Source organism: Podarcis liolepis, assembly GCF_965112155.1.
Source record: "Podarcis liolepis genome assembly, chromosome: 8".
In the NCBI taxonomy this organism is placed as follows: domain Eukaryota; kingdom Metazoa; phylum Chordata; class Lepidosauria; order Squamata; family Lacertidae; genus Podarcis; species Podarcis liolepis.
Window position 1 is genome coordinate 84,836,407 of NC_139560.1, and position 20,104 is coordinate 84,856,510.

Sequence of the window (20,104 nt, forward strand, 5' to 3'; positions counted from 1 at the left end):
CTGTGTAACCTTTTTGGGAAAAATGAATAGCGTTAAAGCTGGAGCTAGATGTTCTTTCAAAGGATGTGGGGCTGGCATCAAAAGCAGCAGTTCTGTGTCTCTCCCTCTCACCAAAAGAACTCAAAGTAAAACAAAAGGTGTAACATGATGCCATTGCTTTCAAAGCTTCACCACCCATGCATGTGGCAACCAATGAAGTGAGGAAAAATGCAACAAGATTCATTAGATGTTACAGCTTACAGAAAAGGAGAAGATGTGGGGTTGCTGCTTTTGGCGTTGGCATATATCCTTCTGCACGGGACTGTCTCAGATGGGCATTGAGGGCAAGGGAGGTTCTAATGCTAGTGGGACAAGCAGCCAATAAACCCAACCACCCATGTATGTACTTCTCATACTTCGTGACTTTACCAAATACTTGTGTCAATTACCCGTATTTTTCGCTCTATAACACGCACCAGACCATAACACGCACATAGTTTTTAGAGGAGGAAAACAAGAAAAAAAATATTCTAAACAAAATAGTGGATATATGATTTTTGTGGTTCATGCTGTGGCCACAGACATGTGACCTGACAGTGAGTTTGGAGTAGCCCAATGCAAAAATCCTGAGGATCCATGTGGATCCATGCTTTGTAACCACGGAGGAGGGAAGGAAGGGGAACCATGGATCCTCTGCTCACGACTGCAGCAGATCCCCCCCCCCACCTGCAGGCATTCACTCCATAACACGCACAGACATTTCCCCTTACTTTCTAGGAGGAAAAAAGTGAGTGTTATGGTGCAAAAAATACGGTACATTGTCTGCATATCATACATACAGGCTGCATGTTCCCCTGGCTTTGTCATCTTACCATTATGGAGGATCATGAGCAATCCAGACATCCTAAAAACTATGCTGCTGTACAGTTCTAGGACGAGACACCAGAGAAGACCACATTTTCCATCAAGTGGCTCTTCTCGGTCTCACGGAGAGATCGTTCTCATGGAGAGGGTAAGAATTGAATCTGGGACCTTCTGAGTACAACAAACTATAGAATTCTACCACTCAGCTATAGAATTCCAAATGTGGGGGAGTAGAGATTATTATTGGTCACCTGTTTATCCCACTTTTCCTCCAAGAAGTTCAGGGCAGCTTAGAGGTAAGTGGGTGTGGGATCATTCCATTTTATCTTCTCAACAACCCTGGAGAAAGGCCAGGCTGAGAGAGATGTGACCAACACTGCCCAGTGAGCTTCTTTTTGGATGAGTAATTATTTGAACTTAAGATTCCATGGTTCAACATTCTGTCCATTGCACCACAGGCTTCAAATATAGAACCTCTCAAAGCTGCCATACCTAAGCATTGCCACAATACACTTATTATTAATATGTCTACTTATGTGAAACATATTCTGTTCATACTTGAGATACTTTTTCTATATATTTCTCATTCTTTGCTTTCTCCTAAAATGGTAAAAACATAAGCTGAAATCACTATGCATAGACTGCTGGTTAAAAATAATATACTCTGTCACATAAAGCCAAATTCCTATAACTAAATATTTAATATTATGGAGAATCAAAGACTGCAATGAAGTTGGTTTACAAACAGATGACAGTAGGTCCCGTTCCACATGTGAATATTTATCATTTGATGACTGCAGCATCTAGTGTGAACACAGATGTCACACCACAAATAAAATGGCTGAATGTTCTGAAACACAAACTCAGCCCACAAATCCAACATATCAGTTCAGCTGCCAAGTGATCAAACTGTGTTCACACAGTTAACAAGTGATGTAGTTGTTCACATGAACTAGCCCTAGATTTTATACTCAAGGTGTGAAAGCACATAATTAACTCCAAAGGTTTTCATACTTCTCAATAAGATTTGATTAATGCAGTTGTCGTATAATGACTGTAATGTTTTAATTTAGCATGTTCTAAAGCTTCCCAATCATCTCAAACTCCTGAACTGTCTCAGACTTCCATTGGGAAAATACAGCTGATGAGTTTTGATCATATTATGGGTCTGTCACCATATGTGAGGTTAGAAATGAATTTCCCCATCCACAAGAGTGGTGAGTGATAAAACCTGGGTATCGTCCTCCCTTAGAAGTGTGTGTCATCTAAGAACTAGGCATACATTATACTTCCAACAAGGCAAATAAATGCATAATATTGTTTTGATCTCAAATCTACTTATATAACAACTATGAAATAGTTTTTCTTGTCAAAGAGAGTAAGCAAACATTCACTCCGATTCTTTGTTTCCTGGGGGACTCTGTCAAATATTTATTTTGACCAAGAGAAGTCTAGTTTTTATGGGAAAAAGTGGTGGCATAGGTATTTTCAAATACCAAAAACTATAAGTTTCTGGTAAAGATAAAATAATATGAGTGGAAGAATGTTCTTCCAAACCCCTCGTCATGAAAGCACATAACAATTAATACAGGCATTATATTTAAAACCTCAGAGCCCAGATCTGAAAGGGATAGCTCACCTGTGTATTGGCCGAATCTCCATTACTGCTATTAATATCTTCAGCAATGAGGAAGGGATCCTTTATTTCACATGTATCTTTATTGCTCAGAGTATTGGAATAATTTGCCTTAGAAATATTAAACTGACTTTTCCTAGAGTCTGTGGTGAGAGAAACCTCCTGGCAGTAGGAGTGCAGAAATGCTCGGACTCCATCGATCCCCACAAACTGTGAGACGGGAGCGCCACTGAAATTCACACTCCCTGACTCAAACAGTTGAGAATTTCTCCACCTGTGCAACTTGATGGCCAGTAACACAAGGAGGAAGATGAAGAACAAGCAGGAGACAAAAGCCACTGCAAGGACCAGGTAGAAGGTGAGGTCAGACGGAGGCTCTACAGGAGCTGAGATGCTGCTCAGGTCTGAGAGGATTGCAGGGATGGTGTCAGCCAGCACCACAGTCAGAGTGGCTGAAGCAGAGAGAGGTGGCTGCCCATTGTCCTTGACTAAAACCACCAGGCTTTGCTTGAGGGCATCTTTCTCCAGAAAGAAGCGGGCCGTCCTGATCTCTCCTGTGTGGAGCCCCAGAGTGAAGAGCCCTGGCTCGGTGGCCTTGATCAGCTGGTAGGAGAGCCAGGCATTCTGGCCAGAGTCTGCATCCACGGCCACCACCTTAGTGACCAGGTAGCCTGGCTCAGAGGAGCGAGGGGCCAGCTCTATCCCTGTGGAGCCGTCAGTGGGAGGGGAGGGGTACAGGATTTGGGGAGCGTTGTCATTCTGGTCCAGGATGAAGAGAGTCACTGAGACGTTGGAGCTGAGTGGTGGAGAACCTCCATCCTGGGCCTTGACCAGGAACTTCATCTCCCTCATCTCCTCATAATCAAAAGAGATCAGGCCATAGACAATCCCAGTCTCAGAGTTAATGGAGAGGAAGGAAGATACTGGGGAGTCACTGATGTTGTGCTCAATGATGGAATAAGTGACTCTGGAGTTCTCTCCACAGTCTGGATCATCAGCCTTCAGGGAAAATATGGAGGCCCCTCTTGGGTTGTTCTCCATTAAATAAGAAGTATAAACGGATTGCAGGAAGTGTGGAGGGTTGTCGTTTGTGTCTAAAATCTCAAGTGGAATAACAATCGATGTGGAAAGTGGAGGGGCCCCATGATCCGTGACTGTGACAGTGATGTTGTAGGCTGCCACCTGCTCTCTGTCCAGGGCTCTTGCTGTCACCAAACTGTAGTAGTTGCCATAGGCTTTTGTCAGTAGAAAGGGGAGGTTGCTGGGGATAGAGCACGTGACTTCTGCATTCTCTGCCGAATCCTCATCTTGCACATTCAAAAGGGCTATTGCAGTCGCTGGTGGAGAGTTCTCAGGGATGGAGCTGATAAGTGAAGTTATTTCCAGTGTCGGTGCATTGTCATTTACATCAGTAACAAATACTATGACAGTTGATCTGTCCAATAGACCTCCACCATCATGGACCTGGACCTCAATTTCATGAAGAGCAGAGTCCTCATAGTCTAAGCCTCTTGCAAGTGTAATTTCCCCAGTATGTGAATTCAAATGAAATATTTGTGAAGCCCTTTCTGTGATCTTTCTGAATGAATATTTCAGTTCCTTGTTGACACCTTCATCCAGGTCAATGGCTTTTAATATAACCACTGTGGTACCAACAGGAATATCTTCCCTAACGCTTACTTCATAGCTATGGTGGCTAAAAACTGGTGCATTGTCATTAGCATCTAAAACTGTCACTTGAATCTGTACAGTTCCTGTCCTGACTGGATCTCCCCCATCATATGCTGTGAGGACCAGATTATGAATAGCTTCTTCTTCACGGTCCAAAGGCCTTTCCAGTACCAATTCAGTGTATTGTCTACCGTCAACTGTCTCTTGCACATTGAGGGAGAAATGGCTACTGTTGCTGAGTTTGTATCCCTGAAGGGTATTGGTGCCCAAATCAAGATCCTGAGCTTCATCAAGGGGAAAGTGGGTTCCGGGTGCTGTGGTCTCACTCATTCTGAGCTCCAGTTTCTCTGAATGGAAGGTGGGAGCGTTGTCATTAATATCTGTGATTTCCACTTCAGCACCATATACTTTCATTGAATCCCCCACTATGGTATCAAAATTCAAGACACACTTTTCCACTTGTCCACAGAGCACCTCTCTGTCTATTCTCTCTGTGACGTACAAATGGCCACTCTTATAATTCAAAGCAAAATACTGTGTCCTACCTCGAGAAACAATGCGGACTCCACGGCGTGAGAGCTCTTTTAATTCCAGCTTCAGGTCTTTGGCGATGGGCCCCACGAAAGAACCTTTTTCTGCTTCTTCAGGGATGGAATAATGAATCTGCCCTGTAACAGCTTGCCAAACATGAACCAGAATGAAACAAAAGACAGCTCTCCTGCAATCCTGGGAAAAGGTTTCCATTGCCAGTTGTACTTCTGTGCCAAGGTGAAGATCCTACTTCTTTGATAGAGTGGCTATATTTTAGATTTGTCTGTATGTGACTGAAATTCTTAATATATACACACAGACAACACAGATATCTCTATTGCCTGTATTTAAAATACAGATTTGATTTAATATAAGATCCTCCAGTTGTTCAGATTCCGTACGTGTGATCTCTCTTTCTGCATTTTCTGTAATGAAGCGGTTGGATGGGAAAGTTGAATCTCTTACTAAATTGTTCAGCCTTGGTTGGTAAACAGCGACACCCAGAGTCCTAAAACAATAACTTCATCTTCTTGGTGCTTTCTGAAATGCCATTTTCCTTAGTATGGTATATTTCTCATCCTGATACATCAGCTGCAAGTACAGTAGATGACCAGAGTGGTACAGTAGATGACCAGAAAAAAACTCCCACTCCATTTGTGTGACATTTTGTAGCAATCCAGGTTCATGATTGAATCACACTTCTGATCATGGAAACTGATTGTTCTCTGCTTATAATCATTATCCTGCTATTGTAGGCTGTTACTCTCCACACAGTCTCTTGGAAGTTGCTAGACACTGTGACGATCTTGTCTGAAATATCATGAAATATGCTTCCCTGATATTTTCTGGTACTTTAATAAGCATTTTTTCTGTTCAGATCTTAAATAACATGGAATCCAGCTAGAAACTCACATGTATATATGCATGCACGCATGTGATCATAAATCTTTTCTGTGCTATCTAGAATTTAAACCAACTCTCTTATAAAAATAGATAACTCTTAAATTATGGGAATAAAATAATGATAAATTATGTTTCCAAAATATTTATTTTTAAAATGTTTATCCCACCCATGCCCCCAAATTTGCTCAGGGCAACTTTATCTCAAGAAATATAAGGATAAGGTAACAGGAAGGGTTGTGCCCATAACATACACATTCATATGCACATTCACTCAAGGCCGAATACATGGTACATTAAAATAGCATGTGTGGACCCTGTGACTTGGATCAGTGCCGTGATGCAGGGGGTACCCTAATCAGGCTCTCATTTCCCCCCAACATGTTGCTTTGGGTGATCTGCACTGAGGTTCTGGCACAGAGAAAAACATTAGACCCGTCCATTCTCATGTTGTGGCCCTGATCAAAATTAGAAAATCTTCGCAACTGCTTCTACAAAGAAGAAAATTATATTAGGATCGCCAAATGCAGAGCTCCTATGTAACAAGTAGTTTATCTCTCAGAAGATCCATTGCGTTCAAGCATAGGCGTGTGTGTATGTGTAGACACACACACACACACACACACACAGAATCCTGAATCCCAAGAATTGCTGAATCCTATTTTAAACAATAGTGTTTTTTTGATTGAAATGTTTACATGCAGTCTCAAACAGGGCAGAGCACTACAAATAAATACAAAAATGGATTTTAAAGGACTCCCAATAATTTTTTTATTATAGTTATATTTTGCCTTTCCTCCAGTGAGCTTACATGGCCCCCACCCCTCTTTTCTCTTCACAGTACAAATGATGTTGGTTAGGTTGGATAGGTCAGTGACAGGCTCAAGTTCACCCGGTGAGCTTCATGGCTGAGTGAGGATTTTAACCTATCTCTCCCCAATCCTTTCATCTCCAAACTTTCAGAACTTTGTGGGAGGGATTCAAGCACACAATTAAACTCAACTGAAGTGCTCTGATGCCATTGCACAACAAATCTGTTTGTAAAAAAAATGGGACTTTTTGTGGTTAGGCAAGTGCTAGGGAAATGCACTGGAAAGAGTGAGGTGGATGAATGATTCACGGGAAGATGTATAAATGCTGCAGAAACAAATCAGGATCCATGCTCATTGTCACAGAACCTCCCTGCAAACAAATCAGAACAAGTGTGCAATAAAGATACTGTATAGTCTAACCTCCCCAGTAAGCTTTGTGCAAGGAAATCAGGATGACTTCTCAATAAACAGGTTGTCTCAAGGGGCCCCTAGTCCAACAGTCAAACAGCTACACCACAAGAACTTTCTTTCTATAAGCACTACATTTCTAGAAGCTTCATCTGACATCAAGCATGTCTGTAGGAATGTGATTCTGTCAAGTGTTTAGGGGGAAAAACATTTTATCTTATACTGTGTTGTGATGCTAAGCATGACATGAATTATCCAATTCTGATTTTGTCACCTAAAACTGCATCAAGTATTCTCAAATTCTCTGCTTCTCTGAAATCTTTATCATCTCTTTCTTTCTAAACTGGTTTGAAAACTGATTCTTTTTTCCTTTTTTTAAAAAAAAAATCATAAAAGTGTAGAATTATAGCAAATGATTCGAAATGAGTGACCAAACTAATTCAAAAATATGGAGAAAATTACCACCACCCTATCTCTGAAATAAGTTAAGAAAAAAGCTTTGCAGAATGTTTGGAATATGCATCCACCTTCATCCAGCAACAAAGTATCCACACACAGATAACTGGATCTGAACCTGAATGCCCACCCTAGCTTGTCAGGGCTAAGTTAGTTTTTGCCTCTTTCCTCACCTGATCATTTTGTTTGGGTAGGAAGTTATTTGGTTAATGTGTGGAATCTTCAAATATTAGATTCCTCCATCCAAAATCTTAAATGGCACAGCCCAACATCACAGAAGGGTGCTGATTGTTTCAATTCTAAGTTGAGGATTGGGAATTTGGGCAGGTACAAGCTATTAGAACAAATGAAAACTGAAGACATTGCTAATTATCTATTAGGTGCATAAATAATTCCTCTAGTATTCACTGCAATTAAAGGTGAAAGAATATTGCCGTATCAAATGGCAGACATTATAAAGCACCCCAATTTTCATTGCATACAGGGGTGCTATGAAATGATATCATAAGATGTGAACTAAGTGGGTGGGATCCAAAATTATTTATCACTTCCTCTTCCTTCCTCCTTCTCCACTCCCGTCACTTCCAGACTGTGACATATATGCACATTTATCCGCCTTATTAAGTATCCATATAGATGGTAATATGTAGATCTGTAAATAAGTAACTACAGAGCACGTCTATAACGACAGTAGGATTAGTCAGAATTAATATAGATAAAATGATTGCTTCATTAATGTTGAAGCAACTAGAAAAACAAGGACTATTTAGCATCTGTTATAAAAGAAATTACCGTATTTTTCGCTCTATAAGATGCACCAGACCACAAGACACACCTAGTTTTTGGAGGAGGAAAACAAGAAAAAAAATATTCTGAATCTCAGAAGCCAGAACAGCAAGAGGGATCGCTGCGCAGTGAAAGCAGAAATCCCTCTTGCTCTTCCAGCTTCTGTGATAGCTGCGCAGCCTGCATTCGCGCCATAAGACGCACACACATTTCCCCTTACTTTTTAGGAGGGAAAAAGTGAGTCTTATAGAGCAAAAAATATGGTATATTTCTTTTCCTCAAACTGTACATCATTATGAATCTATTGGAAGATACATCCACTATCTACAATATAGTTCTTCATATATAGACACAGTTTAAAAGTAGTGCAGGAGATAATGTGAATAATATCTAGAATGAAAACTCACCATGTTTGCATTATCCATCTCAGAATTAAAATGGTTTTCTCTGCTGCCTGTAAAAGGTGGAGCAGTTTTGTCATCACAGATAACATTGTCTGCAATCTGAACGTTAGGTGTCAGGAATGCAAACTCATTTTTCCTGGTCTCTGAGGACAGACAGAGCTGGTAGGTGTAGGGCAAAGTCCCTTCTTCAAAATTCGGTGGGAATACGGTACCAGCCTTTGAAAAAGGAGTAGGACCAAAGCACTGAAGGAACTGAGGACTGCTTGATGTGCGAAGCTTCGTAACAACTGCCAGAATCACCGTAAGGAGAAATAAGAATGAAATCACAGCTAAAGTCAATACTAAATAAAACTGTAGGTCAGATTGATTATGTGAATCAATACTTTCACTGCTCACTTCTGGGAGTGCCTCTTGGAAGTTCTCAGCAAACACCAGGTTGAGACTCACAGTAGCAGATAGTGGTGGCTGCCCATTATCCTTGACTAAGATGATGAGCTTCTGCTTCACAGCATCTCTTTCCAGAAAAGCCCGTGAGGTCCTGATCTCCCCAGTGTGGGACCCAATTCTGAACAATGCTGGCTCTGTAGCCTGAAGCAGGTGGTAAGAGAGCCAGGCGTTATGTCCAGAATCAGCATCTACTGCCACTACCTTGGTCACCAGATAATCTTCTTCTGCTGAGCGAGGCACCATCTCAAACAAGGATGAACCCTTGACTTCCTGCGAAGGGTAGAGGATTTGAGGATTGTTATCATTCTGATCCACAATGAACACTTTCACTGTGGTGTTTCTGCTGAGTGGTGGGGAGCCACCATCTTGTGCTTTCACTTGGAACTGAAACTCCCTGATTTGCTCATAGTCAAAGGAGCGTTGGGCATAGATCATGCCATTTTCTGAGTTAATGGAGATATAAGAGGACAGAGGCAGGTTCTCCATATTACTATTGAGCAGAGAATAAGTGATTTGCGAGTTGTACTCTAGATCTGCATCTGTAGCCTTTACACGGAAAATGGAAGTTCCAGCTGGATTGTTCTCTGACAAATAGGTGACATAGGAAGATTTTTCAAAAGCTGGGGGGTTATCATTGATATCTGAAATCTGCAGGGAGATGGTTCTGTGGGTGGAAAGAGGTGGTGCACCTTTGTCTGTGGCTATAATTGTGATATTGTATTCTGGAGTGCTTTCTCTGTCCAAGGGTGCATCTGTAACCAACTTATAGAAGTTATTGGATGTAGCAATTATTCTAAATTGCCAATGACTTTGTAAATGACAAGTAATGTTCCCATTGTCTCCAGAATCTTTATCGTTTACATTGATAAGGGCTACCAGGGTTCCTATTGCAGAATCTTCAGGAATTGGGCTGGATAAGGAAGCCAGGATCACTTCTGGGGCATTGTCATTCTCATCTAATAGCTTTATTTCAACACTGCAATGAGTCACTAATCCACCTCCGTCTCTTGCTTCTACTGTCATTGCATATTTCTCTGCTTCTTCGTAGTCCAACAACTCCTTAACTGTAATTGTCCCATTCTGGGGATTTAGGAAGAATTTTTTGTGAGTGTTTTCAGGGATGTTGCTAAAACTATACGTGATATGACCATATGAGCCTTCATCTCTGTCTGTGGCTTTCACTTGTATTACTGAAGATCCTTTTGGGGTATTCTCTTTAAGACAGACCTTGTACACTTCTTGTGAGAAGATTGGTGAATTATCATTTACATCAATGACACTGATCCATATTGTGGCTGTACCAGTTTTGGCAGGCTTCCCTCCATCCAGAGCCATAAGAATTAAATGGAAACTGCTTTCACTTTCTCGATCCAACTGTTTGTTCAGTACTAATTCTGCATATTTCTTCCTATCTTCTCTCTCTCTAGCTTCTACTATGAAATACTGATTGGGCATCAGGTGGTAATTCTGGAGAGAATTTATTCCAACATCTGGATCTTCAGCAAACCCAAGCACAAATCGGGCTCCTGGCAAAGTGAGTTCACTTGTCTCTAGTTTGATATTCTCATTCACAAAATGTGGTGCGTTATCATTGATATCCTGGATCTGTACAGTAACATGAAAAATATTCATAGGATTTTCAACCATCACTTCAAAACTAATGAGGCAATATGCATTGCTCCCACATATTCCTTCTCTGTCTATCCTGTCATTTACATATAGATTCCCATTTTCTGCACTGAGAGAGAAATATTGCTTTTTACCTAGGGAAAGGATATGCAGATTGCGATTTGCTATTTCTCCAGCATTCAGCTCCAAATCTTTGGCAAGATTTCCTACAATGGAGCCTTTTTCCATTTCCTCAGCGAAAGAATACTGAACGTGCTCTGAGGCAGCCTGGCACAACAAGGACAATAACAAGAGGAGTGGTACTTGCCTTTTTACCGACCCATTTTTCTCTTTGTGCCTGTTGTCCATCTGATTTGGTGAGACAATTGCTTTATTCTTTTCTTGCATATTTTCATTAGATGGAGATTCTCAAGTTCCCATCAAGACCCACAAATCCACAACAAGGAAGTATAAAAGCAGTCACTGTCCCTTTCTATACGTTGCAGTGGGTTTTATTTCCTTAGCAAAAGTGTTTTAACGTCCCTGTGTTCTACTATCTCCCAGTCCTGCAGTCTGTGGCTAAACAACAGCACTGCAGGAAGCATCGCTTAGCAGATTCCATGCAGCACCATGAGAACTGCATTAGCCAACAGCGACACTCTGAGTCTGAGATGGAGAACTTCATGTGCTGTTTCCCCCCTTCCTCTAGTGCTTAGATGTAGAATACAAGAGCAATCTATTTTCAAATGCAGTATGAGAAGGTTTTCTTGATTTGTAACTACTTTTTGGTGTTTTGCTTTTACAGTAGCAGGAAATGGAAATATATTTCAAGTGCTTTAGAGATGCAACAACCTCCCCATCCCTCAAATTTTCCATTTTCCCTCTGTACTTCCACAGATAACTGATGGAAGAGATTGTTATCACTCAACAACATTTTGTAGCCAATTAATGCAACTTCTATGTCCAGCTCTCCTCTGTAAAACAATACATTTAATAAAATCCAGCGATATTACTATTTTTAAGGAAAATGTGAGCAACTAACAGAACAATCCTATGGAGGTTGGATAGGCAGCAGGGATGGCAGAGATAACTGTAGCAGAGGAACCAAGTGATGAATAGGGCATAAGATATGAGGTGGCTTCTTTACTCTCCCCATTTTCTTTCTTGTAAAAAATAATAATGGTTCCACAGGGAACCATCCTTGAGTAGGTCTGGGAAACAAGGGAATCTAAAGCCTCCCTGGAGACCCCCTTCTTGCCTTTTCCACCCATAGAGCACTGCCTGCAATACAGCCATGGCAACGGAGTGTTCTGTCACTGGTCAAGGAATGACCTCTCCAGTGGAGCTTCCTCTCTGCTGTTAGATAACCTCCTCTGCTCAAAGACAAAGGTCTGCAGAATCCCAGGTCCCCTGGGACCACTTACAACAGAGGACTAAAAAAGTCCTTGCTACTTACTCCAAACTCTTCTCTAAACGCTTGCACAAACACTTGTGAAACCGCACTGGTGGTTATTTTTCTAATTCATTTTATGCATGCCACTTACAGGGTACAAAATACAGAGAGAGGAATAAAACAGAGACCTTTAAAAATAGTTAACTTTGTCATCATTTGTCACTAAAATGTTGGCCTGGGTTTAAGGTGAATGCATAATGACATGCATGAGTGCTAAATAACAGTTTGGCCAAAGTTTGAACTGTTTGTCAATGTATCCTCAAATACTATTGTAACATAGAATCATAGAATCATCTAGTCCAATCCCCTGCAATGCAGGAATATGCAGCTGTCCCATACAGGAATAGAACCTACATCAGCATCATACTCTAACCAACTGAGCTATCCAGGCTGACAATACTGCAGTACTATTAACATTTATATTCTAGCTGCACAGTTCTAGGAACATAGCTGAAATAGTTATGTAACTTCATTTAAAATACTGAAAGCAGCAGAAAGACCTCAGCACCAGATCATAACCATTGCCACCTGATTCATGGGAGTGAGTGTGCCATGAGAATTGGACTCTAGTTGGATTCACAGTCTGAGACCTCTACATATACAAAACTTGTTTTTGTATGAGTTTTGGAGACCCACCTTGCCCGCCCATCTCATTCATCAGTCACTCTATCCTTGCAGGTTGCTCTTCCTGGCCCAGGCAAACTGACTGTCAGTAAGCATTCCGAGTGTCTGTGCCAGATGGTGTTTGCAGTGTTGAATGCTCTAGAAAAGACCCTCCTTTAACCACACCATGCATCTTGACACTTGACATGCCCATAGTGCTGTCCTCATACAGATATGGTCCCCAGATAATATTGCTCCTGGCAAAGATCCATGGAAGCCTCTATGTCCTACCTTCAGTTTGAACAAACAGAGAGCTGGATCACTCCAGAAATGAACAGCTCAGTACAATGTTGAAACTTGCATATGTGTGATCACAGAAGTGTGAATATAAATGATAAAATTATATGAATATACAAGATGACAGGTACAGAATTTTGTTATAATTCACATTTTAAGGCACTTATTTTCCAGGCTCCAGAAACTATGCATGGATACATATTCGTGGATTCAAAAGTTTGATAGAGTAACATGGTAATTAAGCACATGTAAAAATGTGTTTATTACCATTCATCTTTAATCATTCCATTCCCGACCCCTTGTGCACGTCAGACGATTTGCTCCTTGGAGGAAGAGATTTGTCTATTTCTTGCTTATTTATCTACTTGATTTATACACTACTCTTCAAGCCACAGGTTTACAATCAGATCAAATAAAATAAAATAAAATACAATCAATATATAAAATCCATAGACTAGCACAAATTTTTAAATGGAAAACACGGCAACTCATAACAATTCAACTAAGTAGCAATTTCAACAGCAACAGCAACAGCAAACTAAAAACTTTTTTTCTAATCAAGTCTCTCCTTCTCCAAACATCACCTGAAAAAAGTTTGCCTTAACTAGCCACCTAAAATTATATTGATATGGGACTAGATGCACCTTAGAAGGGAGGGAGTTTCACATGTGAGGAGCCACCACTGACACTGCCCTCCCCTGGGCCTTGCACCATCCTGTTTAGGGACCACCAAGAGGGCCTCATCTGCTAAAGCATGGGCAGACTGATATGGAAGAAAGTGGTTTTGCAGATATTGGGCATCTCTGTAGAGTACCATGTACCCTGATGGTGAATCAACAACAATTCTATGCAGATCACATACTTCGTCAAAGCACTCTCATCTATGCATTGGTCTCCAGGTGGCATCACATGATAAAGGAAGCAGTAAGAGAGGAACTGCGATTTATTTCACCCTTCATTTGTCCTTTCTAGTCTAATGCGCCAAGGGAGGGACGTATGAATGTCTTCTGAATGCATGAGCTCTAAAGGCATCTGATTCTGAAACATATCCAACTAACCACAAAACTTAAGAATGTTTGCAAATTGTTCGTAAATAGTATAACACAAGACATCAGTTTCACCAATGAGTGCTGGAGGACATCTGCAAAAAGTCTCTAAGCATAAAAATATTGATAAGCCAAAGGTTTACAGCCTAAGGGAGTTTGGCGCATGCATCTGAGAAAGCATGCATTGTAGCTTTCTTTGACTAGAAGGGAATATTAACACGTTGAATTGTATTGCAACCTGGACTGTTCCATTTTAACATCTATAGTTAGAACAATCGTTCAAAGGCCATTTTATGTGTCCTCTTCATAATTTTAACATCATTAACAGCATGATCCAAATGAATGTTTACCTGGAGTTAACCCGAGGGACTTACTCCTGGGAGGGTATGTACAGAATTGGAGCCTTGGGGTGCTTCCAGGTGGAGGTTTAATATTACAAATGGTTCACTGAGATATTGCAAATGGGTCACTGTCAACATTTTTCTTAAAATGTATTTTTATTAAAGATTTTCTTGGTTTACACATTGTCAACATTTTAAAAAAAATAATTGGATTGTCCGTGGCAACAGTTAAATGTGGCCTGGTGCTGGGACTGTTGGCTATACCCTCACCACTGTATAGCCAGCAAGGTTACCAACAGCCTTATTACTGGGATTCTCAGCAGTCTACTGAGAAAAGCAGTTGGTAACCTTTACCATAGCGAGGAAGGAACACAAAACAGCAAAGTGGGAGAGAAGTAATATCAGGGCTGTGAGTGACACAACTTCAAAGTTCTGGAAAGCAGTGAGGATGGAGAGAGAGGAGGTAGAGGAGGCTTAATATGTAAATAGGCTGGAAGGGGGAAACAACACTATTTAAGCTTGTGGGTTTTAGAAAGGAGAAGAGTCATTGTCTTTCTACAGAAAGGAATAAAGAACTCTAAATCAGAGATTGAAACACGGAGTACAGAAGAAACCTGAAAATCACTGATCACATCTTAAAGGGGGAAAATGCAACACATGAGCTTTTCTCTTATTAAAAAGAACTTGCCAAACTACTGAATTTCATAACTACTTGAGACACATTGCACTTTACTAACAAAAAAGGTGAAGGCTAGTGAAAAGTTGAAAGCCACAAGGTAAGTGGTAAGTTATCATGATATAAAAGAGACATAACACAGTGTTAGGTGTGCCTATTTTTCAGGAAAGTGTCCATAATTGCTGACAGATGAGACTTGAGTCACAGATATGTCAGACTGAAATCTCAGTAAGTGACTGCAAAAAGGCCCACTTAAGTCAGAGGGGCCCATATATGCATAAATATGCACAATACAATAAAAATGTTTATGAGATGTGCAATGAAAATAATTTTTACCTTGTCAATATTCTCCATCTCAGGATGTAAATTGTTTCCTTCATTGCCTGTAAAAGGAACACTAGGTTTCTCGCTGCTAACAATATTGTCTACCATCTGAACATTGGGTGTCAGGAAGGCAAACTCATTCTTCCTGGTCTCAGAAGACAGACACAGCTGGTAGGAATAGGGCAAAGTCCCATCTTCAAAGTTGGGTGGGAAGATGGCACCATTCTTGGAATGGGGAACAGGACCAAAGCACTGTAGGAACCTGGGATGCCCTGATTGACGGAGCTTCATTGTAACGGCCAGAATCACAGTCAAGAGGAACAAGAAGGAGATCACAGCTAAGGCCAGCACCAAGTAGAACTGCAGGTCAGACTGATACTCCGAGCTGCTGGGTTGGCTCTTCATTTCCGGAAGGGCCTCCTGAAAGTTCTCAGCAAACACCAGGTTCAGAGTCATGGTGGCCGAGAGAGATGGCTGCCCGTTATCCTTCACCATAATGACCAGTCTCTGTTTCACAGCGTCTCTCTCCACAAAGGCCCTGGCGGTCCTGATCTCTCCAGTATGAGAACCAACCATGAAGAGTGCCGGCTCAGTGGCCTGAGTCAGGTGGTAGGAGAGCCAGGCATTGTGTCCAGAATCTGCATCCACGGCCACCACCTTGGTGACAAGATAATCTGCCTCGGCCGAACGAGGCACCATCTCAAACAAGGCTGAGCCCTTGGCTTCTTGTGAGGGGGACAGGATACGAGGGCTGTTATCATTCCTGTCAAGAACAAACACCCTGACGGTCACATTGCTGCTGAGAGGGGGAGAACCCCCATCTTGGGCCTTCACTTGTAGCCAGAACTCTCTGAATTGTTCATAGTCAAAGGATCTCTGGGCATAGATGGTGCCAGTCTCAGAATTAATGGAGATATAGGAGGAGATGGGAAGCTCCTCGATGTTGCTGTTGAGGATGGAGTATGTGATCCGTGAGTTCTGATCCATATCGGGATCAGAAGCTTTGATGGTGAAAATGGAGGCACCTGAAGGATTGTTTTCTGGCACATAGATAGCATACAAAGATTTCTCAAAGGAAGGGGCATTATCATTGATATCAGATATCTGTAGTAAGATGACTTTATGGGTGTTCAGTGGGGGAGTTCCATTGTCAGTGGCTGTGATTGTAATATTATATGCAGGAGTTTTTTCTCTGTCCAAAGGGCTGTCTGTCAGGAGTTTGAAGTAATTGTTAGACGAGGGAACAATCTTGAAGGGCTGATCGTTTTTCAAATAACAACTAACCTTTCCATTCTCACCAGTGTCTTTGTCTTTTACATTGATCAGAGCAATTAAGGTTCCAGACACAGAATCTTCTGGGACTGGACTAAATAAGGAAACCAGAGTTACCTCTGGGAAATTGTCATTCTCATCAATAATCTGTATTTCTACTTTACAGTGTGTTACTAATCCACCTCCATCTTTTGCCGCAACTGTCATAGTATATTCTCTGGTTTCCTCAAAGTCTAATGGGCTCATAAGAGTGATTGTGCCATTACTAGAATGCAAGTTGAATTTCCCCTGAGCACTTTTTTGGATGTTGCTGAAATGGTAACTGATTTTGGCATTTGTACCTTCATCTTTATCAGAGGCTAAAATCTGGAGCACAAGGGAGCCAACAGGAGCATTTTCCTTCAGACTGACCTTGTAAACCTCTTGGGTGAAGATAGGTGGGTTGTCATTGGCATCTGTGACATTAATCCATATCTGGGCAGTTCCAGTCTTCCTAGGTTCACCCCCATCCAAGGCTGTGAGGATCAAGTGAATGGTCTGTTCACTTTCCCGATCTAGTGGTTTCTGAAGCACCAAGTCTGCAAATTTATTTCCATCCTGACTCTCTTTAACATCAAGGCTGAAATATGGATTGGGGCTGAGATGGTAATTCTGAAGAGAATTTGTCCCAATGTCAGGATCTTCAGCTTCTCCGAGGAGAAATCGTGTGCCTGGTACAGTAAATTCACTTGTCTCCAAGTTGATTTTTCCATTGAAAAACTGTGGTGCATTATCATTAATGTCCTGGATTGCTATTGTTATGTGGAAAATATTCAAGGGGCTTTCAATTACCATCTCAAAATTAATAAAGCAAAGCGGATTTTTGCCACATATTCCCTCCCGGTCTATCCTGTCATTTACATAGAGGTTTCCATTCTCTGCATTCATAGTGAAATATTTCATTTCATCCACTGAGACAGCATGCATGTTGCGATTCCCTAGTTCTTTGGCATTTAGTCCTAAATCCTTGGCAATATTCCCCACAACTGAACCCTTAGCCATTTCCTCAGGAACTGAATAATGAATCTGCTCTGAAGCAGCCCAGCAGGAGGGCAAGAATATTAAGAGAAGCTGTACTTGCCTTGTGAGTGCCCTGACATTCTTCTTGTGTCTTCTCTCCATTTGGCTCTGTGAAAAATCAGCTGTTTCCTTTTTTAAAGAACCAGATCAAATTTTCACCAGTATGCACTAAGTCTCCATAAAAAAGAATAAACCGTCTTTCTCTTTAATTTGTAAAAATCATGTTTGTATTTTCTTTATGTCAGCAGCAATGCTTTCTCTCTGTTCCCTGATCTGCACAGCACTAAAGAAGTAAGCTCACTGTAGAAAGGACCAGTGGATTTCCATCACTGTATGGCTACTAGATTGGCCAACAGCGGCACTGTGAGGTTCAGCAGGAGAACTGCAAGGGATGCTTTCAACCTTTCAATTTAAGAGACAATGCAACGTGGACATAATTAAAGTTTTATACATTAGGAAAAACATGCAACTTGAAGTTTACACAGGAGCTATTTCTACTGAATTTTGATTTGAGCTGAATATTTGGGAATCTTTGTTTTGGAATCAATAACACTTCAAACCTTTCTATTTGCCTGGGTAAATGGCTTGCAATGTAGCAAAGGATTCTTTTCTTGGTATCTTGGAAATAATATTATCAAAGTTACAATCCTGAGCGCCAGAATCTCAACAGTCTCAACATTGTCATCTCAGGTTATATATATATAATCTCCTGTTTCCACTTAAAACAAATCTTGGGAAGTTTACTATATTTCCATGATAATGTCAAAACATAAAAACAATTTTCCCCCAACCACAGATCTCTTGCAGAACTTTCCCACTCCTTCCTTAGGAGAAAGGCTTGACGAGAGAGGGAGAAGAATTCTCCAAAGGGACTCCAAAGATGTCCCATCCCAGCCAATGAAGGGAATCTCTGTGCAGCTGGCAGCACTTGTGCTCTCCCACTCTTTCTGAAGATATTACAGGCATGATTGGTCCCTGCTGGGGCTATGTAGGATCAATATTATTATTATTATTATTATTATTATTATTATTATTATTATTATTATTATTATTACTATTATTACCAAGGCTCTCTGACAGGGCAATTTTTATCTACTGCCAAGTTGGGAGTGGCAAGTTAACAATCTGGCTTTGTCAAGGTACTTAAGTCCTAACTAGGTAGTAGAACAGGCAGGATCAGGGCAGAGTGCAGAGAGTAGGCTGGTGAACACACTGAGAAATCAAGGTAGTGAAAAGACGTTTCCCCAAACCATTCATTGAAGGGTCACTGATTAAAGGAGATCTGGGACCGAGAGTATCTTAAGGCCTGGTTGCATGTGCTAGCCTGCTGTCTGGCCTAGAGGTGGGTGACACTAACAACAAAATATTAATATATAAGGGCAATAAAAAGCCAAGAACACATATTATACTCTTGCTCTTCAGGTCAAAGGGAGGCAGCAGGAGATGGTTTCTTAAAGTCTCATCTAAGTGGAAGAGAACTCCTCACTGGAGGTGCAGAAAGTAAGACAACTAAGTAGGGACAGAAGACACAGATCAGTCGCTAACAATGTTGTGGCTTTAGTTTATCCCATTTATGTGTCTTGCACTTTTATTCTGGGATCCACAGTTCCAAGAGAGGAGCCACTGCAAAAAGTATAAGACTCAAACTAATTTCAGGAAGAAATGAAGCCATTGCTTAGAAAAGAGAATTATTATACTGTTTTACCGCATTGAAGGTTTTTGGTTTCTTTCAGTTTCTGTAATCTATAGTCAAGATTTTATATGACAAACTTCCATGTATTCATCTATTTTGTTCACTTCCATTTTGTTCATTTGTAATGTGCGGATACTGCATATAGGATGTGGATGTTATTGTCTGATGTCAGAAGCTATTAAGACCATTATGGACAGGTGAAACGGCAGTGGTTCTGCTTTTGCTATACTTGTACTATCATCACCATCAACAACATTATCAGTATTATTGTTATCTTAATGAACTGATTCATATGATTTCACTGAGGGCTCATTTTTTTGCATTTTTAGACTTTTAAATTGCAAGCTGCTTTTAGGGTATAACCATAAATCATAAATAAAATAACCAGGCAGAGGCTTTTCAAAACAGCAAATAGTTTTGCACTATTGTGTTCTCTCTGGACATGGGATGTATATACCTTTGTGTTGGTAGCTCTACTTTACTTTTACATTTTTCTTAATTTAAATTATTCTTTCCTGTCCTTTCTAAGTTGGTTTTGCCAATGGCTATCCAAATTAAGATATACTAGAATTCATATAGGGGCTGAAGTGTGAGCTGTGAGATTCCTAGTTCTTCAGTTACAAATTTTCTAGGCAGCTTTAGAACTCTGACTTGCAGCCTCTGACAAAACTTGGGACCACACTTGACAGGCTTGCTCTAGCAGTTGAAAGGCAGATAAAAATGTTTAAAACTAAATACATTTCAGACTACAGACTAGGATAATGTATGTGAACATGTTCTAAATACTTGAAGTACTCTCTGGAAATTACTGATACTATGGGAGAAATATATCAGATGT

At 40.8% G+C, this 20,104-nt stretch overlaps 2 protein-coding genes across 2 annotated transcripts in view; both read right to left on the reverse strand.

The window, feature by feature from the left end:
• The window catches only part of LOC310713855 (uncharacterized protein), a 305,933-nt gene that overhangs the window by 161,092 nt on the left and 124,737 nt on the right, over nucleotides 1-20,104 (reverse strand).
• LOC310713825 (protocadherin gamma-A4-like) lies at nucleotides 2,444-4,894 on the reverse strand (the record flags this gene model as incomplete). Its single annotated transcript, XM_083518391.1, has 1 exon — nucleotides 2,444-4,894. The coding sequence occupies one exon, from the start codon at nucleotides 4,892-4,894 to the stop codon at nucleotides 2,444-2,446; it is 2,451 nt and encodes an 816-aa protein (XP_083374517.1).